Consider the following 17,128-nt stretch of genomic DNA (forward strand, 5'->3'; position numbering starts at 1 on the left):
AACGATCTCTCTCGTGTTCTCCTTTTATTTCATTTTTGATAATGCCCACTGTTGTCGGTTTTGCGTATTGTGCGAAGGTCAGGCGTGGCACAAATGTACACTGCGGGCTTAATATCTGGCAAAGTATAAAAATATTGTTTAAATAGGTACGCTAAGTAGAAGAAATACAGTTTACCAACTATCAACAAACTATTACGTCTATATGTAATACGTTAACACAGATAATCATACCTAAATATGGCAAAAATTTTAAAAAATGCACAATAAAAAGTCCTGCAAGCATGTTAACTTCAAAAATTTTCCTTAATGCAAAAGCAATATAGAGAAAACCAAAAAAAATTAATTAAAAAAAAAAAAACCGTGGTGTCACAGTAAATCAAAATCAGTTCAGTTTTGTATGCGGAAAAAAGGAATACAAGATCTAGATTTTATTGTTTTTAGCTAGGCATAATCAGTCCGACGAGCAGTGGTCTCTTTCGCACAATATTTAAAGGAGGCATCTGTGAAAGAGTGACAGAAAAAGTAAATTACCTATTCATCAAACCGCTCATAGCCGCATATCCTCTTATTAAGACCACAGCCGAATATCCACCAGATCCTTATAATTTAAAAAAAACTTTTTCTCACTCGAAACAAATTCGAATTTGTATTTTCTGGTGATGATTCGGTGTCTAATTATGATTCGTCGTTTTTGTTTTTTAAACTTTGCAATGTCTTTACTTTTTTCGGTTTGAATCGGTTGTATTTATCTGAATTTTATTCTAACCTGGTAAGTTGCTGTTCCGAAAATTATATCTCTTTCTAACACGGCTGTTATAGAATATTTAGAAATACCGAACAAGACGCTAAAGATGATTTTTTGACGGTGCTTGTAATCTGTGATTTCCGAATTGAAGAAAGACAGTGAAATAAATATTTATCCCATATATTATATTTATTATAAACCTCTCAACATAAAAAAAAACTCGTTTTTTCTCAACCAAATCATTATTTTCTGTTTTTATCGGCGCCAAACTTACGAACACATGAATTGTAATATTAATGATCTGTCAGATTTACTATTGCCGATTAATTAGTGATAACATTTATTGACTAATTACATATTAAAACAACCGTTAGGTCAAAAACTATTTATTGTAATCTCTTGGTAAAAATTAGCAATGTATTCAACTTGGTATCTAAATGATTAAATAATTCGATTACTATAAATGAAAATTCCCAGCATCTGTATTAGGTAACATACGTAACATACATCGCATGAGCAGATTTTATTTGTCCATGTAATACCAATACGTAAGTTCATAACATGTATCCATTCACACGAAGAATTATAATAGTCTAGTCCAGAAACCGCGTACGCACATCAAACTGAAGCCGACAAAACTACTCAGAAATGAGTAGTTTTATGTTTCGGGCATTAGTTAATCTAGGGTTTCCTAGGACAGCGGTGCCCGTATCTTAACGGCCGTAGAGAACGGTGATGCGGTGGACAGCCGTTGTAACGGTGACTAGAGAGTGGTTTTCTGGGAAAACGGTGTTGATAACATTTATATGTATTTATCAACACCGTTTTCCTAGGAAACCACTCCCTAGGCACCGTTACGACGGCAGTTAAGATACGGGCACCGCTGTCCTAGGAAACCCTAGCTTTACTCTGTAGACGTCGCTTAATACGCAACTGTCGATTTAAATTCAATTACGCCACGTTATGTCGTTTTTAAGCGTCGAAATACTGGTGGGATTAAACGGGAATAGGGTGGGATCACATTTCACGCGTAAGTAGCGAACTCGCAAATAATATTATTTAAGAATTCGATTATTTTACCGTCCGTCACAAATTATATCAGCCCCGTTGATTGACGCAGCAAGGCGACCCGAAACGTTGACAGAGTTAAACGACACGCGACACAATAAAACAGAGAAGCTCCATTTGCAATACAATAAAAGGATAATTATAAAACTTGTATTTTAAAATTTAAAGTGCTGGATATTCGTCAACAGTATATATTGAGGTCAGTAGCGGTCACACATCTCAACAGGGAAAAATACGCAAGGGTTTGTCATGTTCATAATACTAGACACTCCAATAAGGATCTGATTCTACAGAGAGGAGTTAATACTTTTTTGGCTCAAAGGCAGCAATATTATATAGGCCCGAGGGTATATAATCTTATCCCAGAATTATGGAAATATGGTGGGATTGCCAGGCTGAGGAAGGTGTTGACTGCATTTTTAATCCATATTGGTCGGAGGTAGTCAGATAAATTGCTGTCCGATGTAGAAGGACGTAAGCTGATTTATTGTTTTACTAGTAATGACTTAGGACTTAGTATATAGATATTTTGGTATTATTTATGTTTATTCTGGATATTTATTGTTTATTTTTAAGACTGAAAAAGCACACATAATGATAAAACTATCATTACTTTTTGATATTATTATAAAATACATAATTTACTGCATTAGAACCAGGAATCTATCCCTAGTTAGGCAGTTTAGATAAACCAACAGCAAAAAAAAAAAAAAATATTGTGTGGCTTTTTTTTAATAAAAATCTATTTTAGTTTAACTGAGAGCAAAATTAAATAGCATTATGTTGTGATTGCGGAAGTTTATGACTAGCAAACTAGTATGTGGGTACAATTTGAAATTATCTTTGTAATTTTTTAGTGCGTTTTAGAAAAAAATCGCATTCGTATTGTTACTGCGCCCAGGAAAATACTTAAAGATCCAATTTGGTATCAGTGAATACGAAACGTCTAAGTTTTAGAAAAAAAAACGGCAAACTGGTGTGTCGAAAACCAGATAACCCGTACGAGACGCCATCTCGACAGTGGGCGTGGACCACGGGGCCCCCTTTCATTTAAGTTATTTTATAACACTCCGGAAAATTGGCAATAAGTCGGAAAGCTATTGCGGTGCCAGATAACGGTTCTCATTCATAAGATATAATGTATTCAAAATGGATTGTAAAACAATGCAATGTAAGCAAACCAGAACTAAATAGCATAAACAGAACTAAATAGCATAAACAGAGTAATGGGCGAGTAAACTTGCCTCAAACAATATCGCTAATATTTGCTATGCCCTCAAAACTCTACTTTTTATTTATATCTAATAAAAAATGTTTAAGCAACAAACATATTGGTAAGTAATATTGTTAGGTATGCTTTCCCTCGAGCCGACAAAGAAGGCCGTCAGCCACGACGTTCAGTTCAAAATGACAGTTTGGTTTTTAAATTCACCTCGCGTGTTAAATATGATCGTATCAATCATGAAATAATGGGAAATTATTTGATCGCTGGGATTTAATTTGGAAACTAGTATAATGATTCGCAGTGCAGATCGTTTTGAAACATAATTTATTTTAATATTTCACAACGGTGACCTTTATCCTCGTGAGAATATTCTTAGTGTTTTGAGTATCTACCTGTACATGTCGCGAAGCGGAGAACATAGTCGTAATCATGTCAGGTTTAAATAGGTCAAACATGAAAATAACATTTAAAATAAGTGAAAAATATTATGTTTTATATCAAAAACACCTACGCGAATTTTTATTGTTAAGGTATTTGCTTGAATTTGTATTTATGGCTATATTATTTACATGATTAACATAATATCATATCTTTTTTCATATCGATGGTCATATTATGCAGTGTAGTTGCTGCAAAAAAAATATTATTAAAATAATACTCTGAGTCTCTTTATAGACATCTACTGAAGAAACATTCCACAAATCACAACTTATGACACCAAAAAAATTATGCGCAATAAAACAAATTAAAAAATCTAATTTCTTTTACCTCAATGAGGACGCATTCTTTGCGTTTAATACTTTTTTAAAAATACAATAAAATCTAAATGTTTTTGGTATCTGACATACCCACATAATTTAATTTCACATTTAAAAAAGTGCAAAACATATCTAATTTTCACAAAAATATCAAATACTTCCAGCAGGTAAATAATTAATTTAGATAAAGTGCAAACCATCAATGAATCTAAAGATCTAACGAAAACGGATAATAGTATATTATTATAAAAATTGAAATAAATTGAAAATTATTGTTTAAAAAGTACGGATTTAATACGAGTAATATTGCGGTAATGGCGTAAAAAAGGTTTCGGAAAATCTGATTGACTCCAACATGATGAGGGTCACAGAAAGTAGCGACGGTTACGATTAGGTGGCGTGGAATGGAGAAAAAACAAAAAAGGCGGCATATGGCGGATGTTGTAAGCTTAGGTACCACTAACTGCAAAAAATACATGTCTACATAAATATTAAGGTCACGTTATAATAAAATTCAGATAAATGTAACTGATTTAAATCGCAAAAAAAAAACATTTATACAAATACAACCGAAAACAGCCAAAATTTTATCGAGAAAATGAGATGCTTAAATAAGTGTAGGTACTACTTTTACATAAACTTACTTTAAAACCAAAATAAGATATTGTTTAAAATTGAATATTTCAACTAGAATTATCGTATTAAAAAAAAATACAGTTCTGTAAAAAAAGGTTTTAACTAAAATATTTCAATAACTATTTTTTTTGGTATTACTGATAGAATAATTTTACGTAGAAAATAGTGATTTAAAATGCTTGTATTTCTTTTCAATGACAAAAAAATGAGATTTTGCTGCGGCCACTTTCATGTTCAATTTATTATCTGTAAATCATTACAACAAATTTTAGTTCAATACTTAGTCTTTTATGAGAACACAGATTACTAAGTTTAGTCTAAATTTGAAATGGCGTAATCTTCCGGTCTAAAAGTAGTTATATAAAACTTTTAAGTGTATTTTTTAGTGGAAATACGTTTAAAAGTTATTGTTTTTATCTAATTTATAATTTTTTATAATTGCGCGATTTAAAAAAACATTCGTTTTAAAATGGCAAAATTGTATGATTTCCTAATTTTTCGCGTGTTTTACTAGACTACAGCCTTAAACAACTTTGCGCATGACCTCTTTCGTTTTAAATCAAAGTTGTTAGATATTAGGCCCGCCGCAAACCGCTACCTGGGTTGTCACTATATGCTGCCAACCATATTTTCCACACTATTATGAACGTGTCTTCAGCAGACTAAATAATTTTAACCGAATTCGAGAAATAATCACCGTTGATTGATTTCAATATTAAACAGAATCTGACAAATAACCACTATTCGCACGATGATGCCAAATTGCATAAATTATTTCTTGATTATTGGTATAATAAATATGATACTTTTGTATTATCTATGCGTCTTTTTTTAATTATGAAGTTCAGCGCTAAGGGGAATTGGAGATGAAAAATGTTTTCTTACACAAGGAAAAATTAGAGTATTCAATCGTACGGCCAAGTTACTCGAAAATGTATGAAAAAATAACAATGGTTTTAATAAAAATAAACTAGGTACGTCACAAGTTCTTCCGAATCAATCGATGATAGTGTTTTGATAGATTTCCGGGAAGCCAACTCACCAATCAGCAGAACTCACCGACTAGAACGTGAGACGTCACAAAAAAATCATAGCGTAGATAATACGATACACAAAAATATTGAAAAAAAATTTTTGGATTAGGTTGATAGCCTATTAATAAATGGAAAAAATCCACTGAACTTTCTCATTGATAATAATTTTTTTACTGAATATAATATAGTCATATTCTTCATATATCTACCATCTGACTAGCTCAACTACAGAATATAATATCTATTTACATGCATTATTCATTTCCTTAAGCCCCAAGGGCTTTAACATAGTATCTACCCATTCAAGAAAATACACGAAATTCAACGAGATATAAAATCAGCGAATCACTTTAAGTACCTACTTTCAGTCTTAATTAATAATAATCTAAAAAGTTAAGTATACTTATCCACTTACATTAGGTACCCATTTGGATATAGGTAATGTCAAGGTTGAGTTTGTATGCCCAGTTAGCGACGGTGACAGCATCGTTTCTACCTATTCAATAATACAACTTTTTGCTTTATGAAGTGTTTATTAGTAGATTTGAAACAATTTAATTATAAATCTAATAATTCTTCTTCAGACGCCGTCGTTGCCGTCGATCTCGATCGCAGCCAGAACGACGCCCTTCTCGACCCGCCGAAGAGAGCACAGAGCACGCCGCTCAGGAAGGGGCCCCCACGGAGAGGGCGGGGATCCTGCTATCAGCCCAGGAGGCTCTCCATTCCCTCTATGGCGAAATATCAACCATCCGAGATGGAGCCCTTACTCACCAATGTATACAGACAAATCTAGCGGACGTCATCTCCGGAGGTAATTATTCATTACGAAATAATCTAATATCCGAAATGAATGACTTAAGGTAAATATCATAGCCATGATGCATGTATGGCAAAACCGCTATAATTATATTTACATTAGAAAAGAGCCCCTTTGTTGTGCAGAATGCAAAATTGCATCAATTCAGATTGAATAGTTACATATTAATTTGTTTCTTCAATCAAATATTATCAAAGGCAGTCTCGACATGTAATTTTATTCATAAAATGTTCAATGCATTTAAAACTTTAATTAATAATGAAAAATATATATATATATCTCGAGACACACTGCGATTAGAGTACCAATGCAGTGCCCTTTGCACCATCAGGTGCAGAAAGGGAATGATGATGATAATTTTTTAGTAGTTACATTTATTTCTTCAATCAGACACTATCAAAGGCAGTTTTGAATTGTAATTTTTATCATAAAACCTTAAAACATATTTACACGTAGTTAGGTAAAATACAGGTTTTGAAAAAAACTAAAAATTTAAATGCACTTTTTTTGTATGTATCTACTTATATTTAACTTGATTCCGAGAATAGAATCACATGATGTGTTCTCAGATTCTGATGGAGATCCGCCTAATCCTAGAGATGGCAACAAATTTAATACCTCGGAAGGAAATGTTTTTTTTTTCTTTTTGGAAGTTCTCGAATGCTAGATATCATTGCGTCAGATGATGCAAGCAGCAATGCAACTTCTTGTAAAATTGTAAAAGAACTAATATTATGCACATTCAATTCTCAGATATTTACGACTTAGCGTACGTCGCGTCGGAGAGAAAGGTCGAATTCAAACTGTTGCCAGGGAGCAGGAAGTTGTATAGGGTTATAAAAATGAACAGGACTGCATAGCCAGGTTAAAACTGTATTCCCAAATAAAATTGGATATTTGAATTCGCGTTAGAGCCGAAAATTCGACTGAAAATCCGTGGTGAGTAGATATGAATACAAAAATAAATTTTGAGAGCGATTTATAAAATAGCAACCCAATGTTAAATTATCAGCAAAATGTTGACATTTAAAATTTTGGTATTTCCAATTATCGTGATTTTACTGTTTGTTACATACAAACCAATTATTTCATTAATCATTGTTAACTGTTTGAACTCAGATCCATTAGATTTACAGAAAGAACATTTATTTATATCTTAATTTGTGATAAAAATAAAAGTGATGAATTCAATAATACATCAAAACATTGTTATACTACGAGATTTACACATAATGAAGATTTAGTGATTCCAAAGACATACAACAAATATGGAAAAAGAACTCTGAAATATGTGGTTCCAGTTGTGTTCAATTTGTTGACTAACGATCTTAGAAATGGCACTACCAATAGAGACGAGGGCAAAATAAGAGAATGGCTATTCGATCAGGAGTTTATATATTAATAAAATGGAATATATTTAAATATAGATATATTTAAAACAGAAATATAAATATGTAATATGGACATGGATGTGTAGATAAATATATGTATATGCAGATATAATATATATATGTGTGTGTATGGATATGTATGTATATGTGTATTTATAGGTATAGATATGGATATAGTTGTAGATATGGAAATAGATATAGATATATAAAGAAATTATGTTTCTAAAAAAAAAAATTTATGCCTATTAATTTTGGTATTCCGGTTTTGTATTTATTGTTTATCTTATAATTGCGATGTTGTGAACTTAATTTTTGCTTTTTTTACATTTTTCAAAATATAAATTTATATATTCGCATATAAATATATATTTAGAAAAATGTACAAATTATGAAAAATGTAAACATTAGAATATATGTATATATTCGCTTCTTATAGTGAAGTTAATAGTAATTATTATTTTACAATAATGTAGAGTGATAATATGTTTTCATGTAAAGGATTTTCACCGACACGCCATATAAATTGGCTTGGTGAGTCCTGTAATAAAAAAAAGATAAAAACAAAAAAGTAATATTATATGTAAATAATAATAAAATAAAAAAAACTTCATAGTGAAGGTAATAGGCTTTGTATATAATATAAAAGCGTGTAAAATAATATTAAAAATATACAAAAAAATGATCACAGTAATAAATGATTATTTGTCGTTGTGTCACAGTTTCATGCAAAATTGGAGAGTAAATTCTATTATTATAACTAATTATAAAACTATAAGTTCTATGATATAACCCATTGATGAATTATATTATGATACACCAGCTAACCAAATTATTAATATTCTGGTTTCAAACCATTTTCCTTGCTATATTGAATATTATTTCAATATCTTTCAGTATTTCCTTTCTAGTGAATCATAAAGAACGAGGTATGTTTGAAATTAATGACCAATTTCTTCTTTGTAGGTAATCCCAATGATAAGATCCTGTATGGTCGGGCCGGTAAACGGCGCAGCGCTTCCCTACCGGCGGGGCGTAGTCCTGACAGGCGAGGAGGGCGCGCCTGGGGCGGATCCGTGCGCCACCTCCCTCCCTCCGGAGTACACACTACTACAGACACCGATCCTGTGGATTTGGCAATCATTGATTCCTCACCCAGTAAGTGTACTTCTATGACTCTGCCAGGTATATAAAAATATCTATCAGAGATGAAACTGATATGATTGCCGTTTTTTTCATTACTTTGGTAATCTTTGTCATTAATTATAATTTTATTACTCATTTAGAAAAAGGGTCTCTGCTGTCTCGCCTCTTCAGAAGAAGCGGCCGGAGCAAGCAGCCTCGCGGGAGTATCAAGTCTTTCTCTGCCCAGTTTCCCCCTGCGGAATGGTTTAACTCTAAAGCAGTGCATCTGCATTGTGTAGCTACCCAAACTGTTTCCAAGGTATATATATATAAATATGTTTAAACAAAATATCCAGAGAAGGATGCAAAACCTTTTTGAAAAAAAATCTTAACTTTGATTTTTGTTTCTATTTGTGTAAATTTATTTATTTTAATTTACATAATGAATTCATAATTTTATATAAAAAATTTTTTCAGGAATCTCTGCAGAGCCTTCCATCTTATGTATCGAGTTACTATGATGGGTCAGAAATATCGCAGCGATCCATGACTCTATCACGACATCGGAGACACCTCTCTACTGAATCTAATCTTATTCCTTCTGCGAATGCACACTATTCATCCAGTCTACCACGATCTACACTGTCTGCTAGCTTTACAGAAAAGCATACAACAGATAATTCCCCGACCCACAGGAGTGGAGGTACCAAGATGCGCGATAGTCCATGTGGTAGTTTAAAAAGGCAAAAGTACTTACAGTCCACTAATGCTATGTCAGCAAGTGGACCTTCTAGCCTAGAGAGCACGCATAGAGGTTCCATGAAAACACTGAGAAATGAATCCAAAAGTGGTTCTTCTTCTTTAGAAAACCAGTTTGCGTCAAATAGATACACAAGGAGTCAAACTAATAGTAGCGGTCATTCCACACTAGAAACCAACTATTCCGATCGAACTTTACAGCCCTCACCTAGTCATCATAGCAGTTCCCAGTTTGGAACTATAGGACTCAGTCGTGCTCAATCTCTAGTCAAAGTACAAAGTCTTCAAAGTTCTCCTAAAAGTTTACATAAAAATCGTAAAACTTTTTTAACAGAAGACAAGGCAAAAATTAATAGCACCTCCACTCCTCAATCTTCACCGAAAATAAATTCTTCAAGTACAAAAAACTCCCAAACCAGCAGCTCAACAGGAAATAATGCAAAGACAGAATCTCCTAAATGTGAAACCTCTTCAACTGCCGTTTCGGCTAATTCTAGTTCAAACAATTCTATTACCCTGAAGCTAACCACCAACACTACAGCGCAGAACGGAACGGGAACAAATACTAAGGTTTACGTACAAAACTCTCCCGCTCGATCAGTTATAACCTTTGAAAATGGAAACATGACAGAAACATCAAAAGGTAATAATATATTTATTTTCAACGATGATAGATATTCAATGGCAAAACCGAGTAGTACGGATGATGAGAAAATTCAGAAGAATCCATTAAATGTATTCATGGAAACCACTTTGGATAACTTTCCAAATCAAAAGCAGGAAAACTTTATAACAGAATCGTACTATCCAAACAATGAATCAAAAAAGGTACAAGAAAATAAATTTAATAAAAATGTTATAAATGATAAATCCATGAACAATAATAGGAAATTATCTCTGCAGCTTGGTAATAATCAATCTAATGGATTGAGTTACAAAAACCAATTAAAGAATCCTGCAGAAACTGCATCTAGTCCGGGAACTCCAGCCATTCATAATAATACTCTGGGATTTGAAGGAACTGGAAACAGTGATCCTTCTACGCCCACAAAGACCTTTGATAACTCGGTCGATTCTATTGGTACTTTACGATATTATGAAAAAAACAACTTAGCATCGGTCAACAGTCAACATGAATCACAAAAACTGAATTCAAATAGTGACCTTAAAAGTGTTGATCTGTTAATGAAAGCTGCAGCTATGCAGGCAAGTAATCGCCAAAGTTTGTATCATACTCGAATGAGTTCAGATTCAATCGGGAGTATTTTATCTAAAACTTCCGACAATAAGAGTATAGTTATAGGCTCAGAACCGAATTTGGTATTTAAAAACCAGGACAACCAAATAAGTCCTAATAAGGAATTGAATTCTTCGATTGAAAAATTGAATAGCGAAGAAAGTAATAAGCAAAAAAGGTACAGCTTGAGCCAAGAAATAAAAAATAGAAATCAAGAATTCTATAATTTTCCCAGCCTGAGCGATTTAAGTTTTAACTTTACAAGTTTGGCTGCCCAGAAGATTTTAAAAGGTGTCAGTATTAACAGCGTAGATACACTCAATGAACTTAACATGGCAGCTAATGCAACAGACAAACAGAAAAATTGTGAAGTAACAGTGTGTACTGATTTTGGTCTTGTATAATTATTTTATAATACAAAAAGTTAACAACATATCACCAATTCATCGAATGTATACATCTTAAAACTGAATGGATGAAAAATTTCCTTTTACCTTAGAAAAATTTACTTTTCTTGATTTGAATAATATAAAAAAAGAGATATTTCACATGTTTACATTCTCTGATGCTTACTTATATAGTAAATAACAAGTGCTTACATAAATAATTTAAAACAAACATAATAATATTACGTAAACATCCATTTGAAGCAACAGAAACTTTGAAAAAAGTAAATAATTTACTCCTGGCCCTTAAGTATTCTCTGATAGTAGGTATGTTAATAGCGAATATTAAATAAGTTTTAAAATATTAATTATGTAAATTGTATGGGAATTTTTTATACGGAAAATACTTAAATAATGTACAAAATATTGTGTGTATATTGAAAGATTGTAACTAACATTTAATTTATATTGCAACCAAGCAACTATAAGTGTATTTATGTAAATTAATTATGTAGTAACATTTACATAAAAAATAAATGATAATGTTTATATTTGGATCTATTTATTTATACACGTAGACAATGGAAAAGATGCACCAGAAATAATAGAACAACATACATTTATAGTCTTTCAATTATTTCAATGCTATGACAAAATAGCACAAGGTAAGAAGAGGCAGATAAAGTTAAAAAGGAGAATAATCAAGTATGCAGTTGAACAGAGATAGAAGTCTACATATAGTTGGCAAACTCAAATTATTGTTTATGTTGAACTAAGCATGGGAAGATGAGAATAAAATGGTTGGTTGAATTTTATTAATTATTTTAATGAATGTTGCGCTAATACTGTAGCAGGAGTTTTAAAGCTAGACTAGGATGACAATTAAAGTTTTTTATTTTACAAAAACTGCATAACTGATATTAGAATCTTTTCTCATTAACTACTAAAAACATTCTGTATAAAAAAATTATGAAACATTTGGATTGTTTTGAACACAATATTGTAAGGCATAGATTTTTTTTACAATATTGTGTTCAAAACAATCCTAATTTTTCATTCATAATAAATGGTTGCAAGATCCTGAACTTTGAGTAGATAACCAAACAACTCCCCATGGTCTACCTAATGGTTAAGACGCCAGCCCCACACACGGGAAGTTCTGGGTTCAATTCTCAGTGACATTGCAAAAATGTGATTTTCCTCAAACCTGAGTGTTTTGTGCTGTGATTGGGGGCTGTTGGCCTGTTTGGTGCAAAAATAAATAATACAAACTCAAGTATACTATTCAACCTACATTAATGACCTCAATAAAATTAATTAATTACTGAGCTCAATAAAATTAAATATCCCAACTAGAAACCTCAGACAAAACTTACGTTTTCATATCGATAACCATAGAACTAACTATGGTTTTCATTCCCCTAGGCCCAGAATTCTTAAGTCTGCCAACAAACATACCAGTCTTGATTTCTTTGATAACAAGTTGTCTTCTTTCAAACGATCACTGAATCAAATTCAATTATAAACACCTCTCTCCCGCTTCCACTCCCACCAAGTCTACCATTCTGTCTTTCTACTTTCTTTTATAATAATTTTCTATGTACACATATGTCCTTAAAACTGCCCATTGGACATATATATAAATAAATAAATTAATTCATTACTTAATAAAGATTTGAGCTGAAAAAAATTTACAAAACACAGATAGGCATTCGTAAATCTTGAATGAATGATAGGACGAGATGTATTATGTATGTATGAAATGTGTAAGTGATCACTAAAACCATAATCTCTGTAAATGCTATCGTTTTACATTCTCTTTTCCTTATCTTTGATGAGATCTATCTAATATTTTCATTATTTATGGTATAAACTCCATCCCATGGTAAGTGCCATTGTCTACCGTGTCAGAGATCACGGGTTTAACTACGATATATGATTGAAACAGAATATTGACTTAAAATGGAGACACTACAGTATTATATAGTCCCTGGACTTAGCACCTGATGTGTAAGACTAATCACCTAACGTAACTAACCATTTAGCTGCAATATATGATAATATAAAAATCTTATTTTCCCGCATTAATATAGTGTTACCTTATGGCAATACTGGGCAACACGGGTAAGGTATCCACAAACATTGGCATGACTCAACTGATGCTACTTAAAATATTTTTTTAAAGTGTAAAGCTTCAATGAAATCAAATGACAAGTATACAATAGATGTGAAAAGATAAAAAAAAATAGGCATTCATCACAAGCAAAATCATACACAATTTCAAGTGTGTAAGTAACGAGTTTCTAAATACACGTTTCCATAAAAATCTGACTATGCACCAACACCGATTTTACACAGACATTGCCACAGATAGACAAGTAAGTATTATCAAAACTAACCCATAAAATATATCGTGGGCATACTGACAAAAAATGTTAACTCGAAAATATGCAGATTTGACTTAATGATGCAGTTTTGTAAAGTTTTTAACGCTCTTCAAACTGGCAAAATACATTAAGTCATATTAAATTTCATATATCTGTAGTTTTAAAAATAAATTTAAGGTTAAGTCGTATACCCGGTATTTTATTCAGGCTAAAAGTTTTAAATAACTTAATATTTACTTAATATAAAATTAAGAACCGCAAAATTAAAAATGTGTTCTTAAATGAGCACTTATTATCTTACAATATTTAAATAAGACATAAAAGAGCGAAATTGGAACAAAACTTAAATGGTTGATTTCTCAAAACAGGGATTTGAGAGTTAAAGCTTTTTGCCAGTATTCCCACGATATGACATTCAGAAATAAAATATTCCAGAAGATAGTTATATGTATATATTATTATTATTTACTGTATATGCCGTACAAAATAATGATAAGCAAAATAAAGTAGAGACATTTTAAATTACGATATTTCTTACTAGTGTTGACTCTTAATCAAGAGCACTCGATGGTCGTGTGCTCCATCAGATCAGTTACCTGGGAAGGCTCGGTTTCAGTTTCAGTAATTATATGATTTAGCCAGTCTTGCGTTGGGTTAAGCTGCTTTATTACTTCGTACGATAACTTTGTGTCGCCACAAATTAGGATAATGTCTTCATTGTTCGTATCAGGCGTGAAGTCATGTTTCTCATCCAAATCTTTGTCTTTATTGGAAGTTTCTGAGCTACTCGATTGGGAAGAGCTTGACAATTGGTCGGTGTTGTCTCCGGAGGAATATTTAGAAGCTTTAAATTTATTGTCTACTTCACTAGCTGATATATTCACAAAGCAAACACAATCATTGTTTAAAGTAATTTGTTTGATGGCGTTGTGATTAATTATTGCTTCTAAAGAGTCGTCCGACTCAGGTTCATTACAGATGTCTTCGAGACATTTATAGGAGTACATGTGATCTTCTTGAGGTTGAATATAGTCTTCCATAACGAAAATATTACTATCAATATTCAATTTCGTAAAATCTATTAAACCGAAATTAAGTATCTCAGTGTATAATGTATTCTCGTTGCCATAGGATATATTGATGTTTCGCAAGCAATCCTTTTTTACCGATAATAGTGAATCGTTGCCACACTGTTTCCAAATTGCGTCAATCTGTCGGATTGTTTGTAGTTCACGAGCTTTAAGGGCCGAAAATACTTTACCAAATGTTTGTCTAACTTGTGATTTAAGCTGTAATTAGGACACACAATAAATTAACGAACTACGCATGATACATTACATAATTTTAAAGATTTTAACGTTTACTTACACTTTCTAACGTCAATACATCGTCCTCCATGTTTATCATAAACAATAAAATAAAAATTGTTTGCGTTTTTGACATTTAGAAAATTGTTGCCAGAAAACAAAATTGTTGCTAGATCTAAAGATGTGCATTTTGGTAGGTATATGTTCCTACTGAAGGTAAAGCTAATGTTTATAATGAAAAAACTCACTCACAATCGTATGAAAATATGACATTTAGGAAAATGGAAATGTTTCTAGTAAGTGTACAATATTAAAAGTATAAAGAAATAAGCAATGAATCATATCGTTTTTCTACATACTCTTACTTAGTATACTAGGAAAGAGGACGCACAATCATTTCTTCATACAAGGTAAGAGTACGCATATAATGCAAGGTAAATTCGTCTTACACGAATCACAGTTAAATACTCCAAAACCAATGTAGTCAGTGCATTCATCGTGCCACCGCGTCCCACACCTTGAACATAAGATCTAATCTACTTCTGGTAGCTCAACGTATATCTTTTTGTAAAAGGGCAATGGAATACTTTTTGGCTAGTTTGGTCATCTGAACTCATTGGTCTACCATCAGTTTTTGGTTATTTCCCTGCTTTCTTTGATTTTAATAGTAATTTTCTGCCATTCCCTTCATCTTCTTTTCATCTTTCTTTTTTTATCTTCTAATTGTTTTTTTGTTAGGAGAACAACTCGTAAGTACTTTAGAACGTTTCTTTCTTGTGTTTTCTTTGCATTGAAGATTTCGGTAGGAGGCAAATTTCAGATGATGTTAGCAAATATGCTAAACCAGCTAAACATAGTGGTGCCTTAATAGGAACAACATATGTTTCTTGATTGTTATTTCAAGTCATATTAGTTGATGGCAATATAATTCGTTACCTACTTCTGGTGGAGCGAAGTCTTCTTCTTCTTCGTTTTTTAATGGCCTTTTCATCCCCCAACTTGGGTGTTCTGGCCAATGGAGCGAAGTCAATATAAAAACGTCATTGTAAGGCCAAATTCCACAACTTTCAAAGGCTTTCTTAGCCTTCTCTATGGATGCCACCTTAGAGTAGGCAGAACCAAATGTTTGAGCTACTTAGAATAGTGCGATGGTACGGCTAGGGTAAGTGACTTACCAGTTATCATAAGCTTTTGCATACTTTTTTTTTAAGGGCCCAAAAAAGCCGTAGCAAGATTCTGCAGTTCATGAGTGTGTGTGGTGCCAAGCTCAAGATTATAAATTCAAATTTTCGAGCCATTTCAAAAGCGGCTAAGCTTAAATGTGACGAGTGGCTGTCTAAAATTAATAAAACAGTTATTTTTTTTAGTAGCGGGAATAATAAAATTAAGCAATTATTAGAATAATTCAGAGTTCATGTACCCTGAATCGTAAAACAAGAAGTAAAGAATCGGTGAGTGATTTAGTACCAAATCATGTTGCTATTTTTTTCATATAAGCAGAGAGCACGCGCACGCGTACTCTTTGCTTATACACCAATTTGACAGCAAATATAAAATCACCTTTGAATTGACATCCAGTGATAAAAACAAATACACTTATAAATAGTTAAATGATCACTGAGCAAAATAAAATAATATTCATTTTTGCTATAATAGTCCTAGTCTTGTACAAAACAGATAATTCGTTTTTTTCGATTTTAATATCAAAACCACCAAAAACCATCTAATCCAACACGTAATGTGAACGACATAGCGATTTACAGTTTATCTCGTATAAAACCTATTAAAATAGCAGTTTCATCAACTTTGAAAATATGTTTAGAATAAATCGCAATGCGTACTTTATGCTTTACCCTATATTTTTTTGTAAAGCAGTGAAGTTGGAAAACTGTTTAGGAAATAGTTCATATTATTTTCCAGGGTACACTCGCAAAATATGCAATACCGAAACGCTTTATCAAATACTTTTAAAAAACTTATTGTAATAAATATTGAAGTTAGACCGTGCTGGTCAGCTTGGGTATGTAACGTACATTTTTTTTGTTTCTTTCATCGTTTAAAAGTAACATTGTAAGTAATTAATTAAATTGTCGTTTTGTGGGTGACAAAAGTTTGAAAAAATATCGGCAAAATCGGCGGTACAAAACTTATTAATAATAATAATGAAACAAAACAACAGCAAAAATATTTCAACAAGAACTATTCAAATTGTTCTATAATATTATATTCAACAAGTCTTAAAACCATTTTTGT

The 17,128-nt window shown here is 32.1% G+C and overlaps 3 protein-coding genes across 3 annotated transcripts in view; 1 reads left to right on the plus strand and 2 right to left on the minus strand.

Annotated features, from left to right (window-relative positions):
- The window catches only part of ko (Stork-head domain-containing protein knockout), a 109,084-nt gene extending 97,354 nt beyond the window's left edge, over nucleotides 1-11,730 (plus strand). The window contains exons 6-9 of the mRNA XM_088230251.1: nucleotides 6,051-6,280; nucleotides 8,641-8,832; nucleotides 8,961-9,118; nucleotides 9,277-11,730. Of these exons, the coding sequence (XP_088086377.1) occupies nucleotides 6,051-6,280; nucleotides 8,641-8,832; nucleotides 8,961-9,118; nucleotides 9,277-11,199 (2,503 nt within the window). The 3' untranslated portion in view covers nucleotides 11,200-11,730. The remainder of the gene's footprint in view (nucleotides 1-6,050; nucleotides 6,281-8,640; nucleotides 8,833-8,960; nucleotides 9,119-9,276) is intronic.
- LOC148279238 (tRNA N6-adenosine threonylcarbamoyltransferase, mitochondrial-like) overlaps nucleotides 1-17,128 on the minus strand; it is a 250,509-nt gene that overhangs the window by 175,537 nt on the left and 57,844 nt on the right. The gene's annotated exons all lie outside the window — the stretch shown is intronic.
- Nucleotides 14,006-15,043, minus strand: LOC148279243 (uncharacterized). Its single transcript, XM_088230254.1, has 2 exons — nucleotides 14,937-15,043; nucleotides 14,006-14,857 (listed from the first exon to the last, which is right to left on the minus strand). Exons 1-2 carry the CDS (start codon nucleotides 15,009-15,011, stop codon nucleotides 14,123-14,125), a joined length of 810 nt encoding a protein of 269 aa, XP_088086380.1. The 5' UTR covers nucleotides 15,012-15,043; the 3' UTR covers nucleotides 14,006-14,122.

This window comes from Micrasema longulum, unplaced genomic scaffold (assembly GCF_059751315.1).
Source record: "Micrasema longulum isolate JH-2025_06_02 unplaced genomic scaffold, ASM5975131v1 h1tg000744l, whole genome shotgun sequence".
NCBI classification, from domain to species: Eukaryota; Metazoa; Arthropoda; class Insecta; order Trichoptera; family Brachycentridae; genus Micrasema; species Micrasema longulum.

Bases quoted from the DNA above. Each gene is read 5' to 3' on its own strand.
- LOC148279243 (XM_088230254.1), bottom strand. From the start codon at position 15,011: ATGTCAAAAACGCAAACAATTTTTATTTTATTGTTTATGATAAACATG. The intron at 14,858-14,936 runs GTAAGTAAACGT...TCCTAATTACAG, and splicing joins ATGTATTGACGTTAGAAAGT to CTTAAATCACAAGTTAGACA.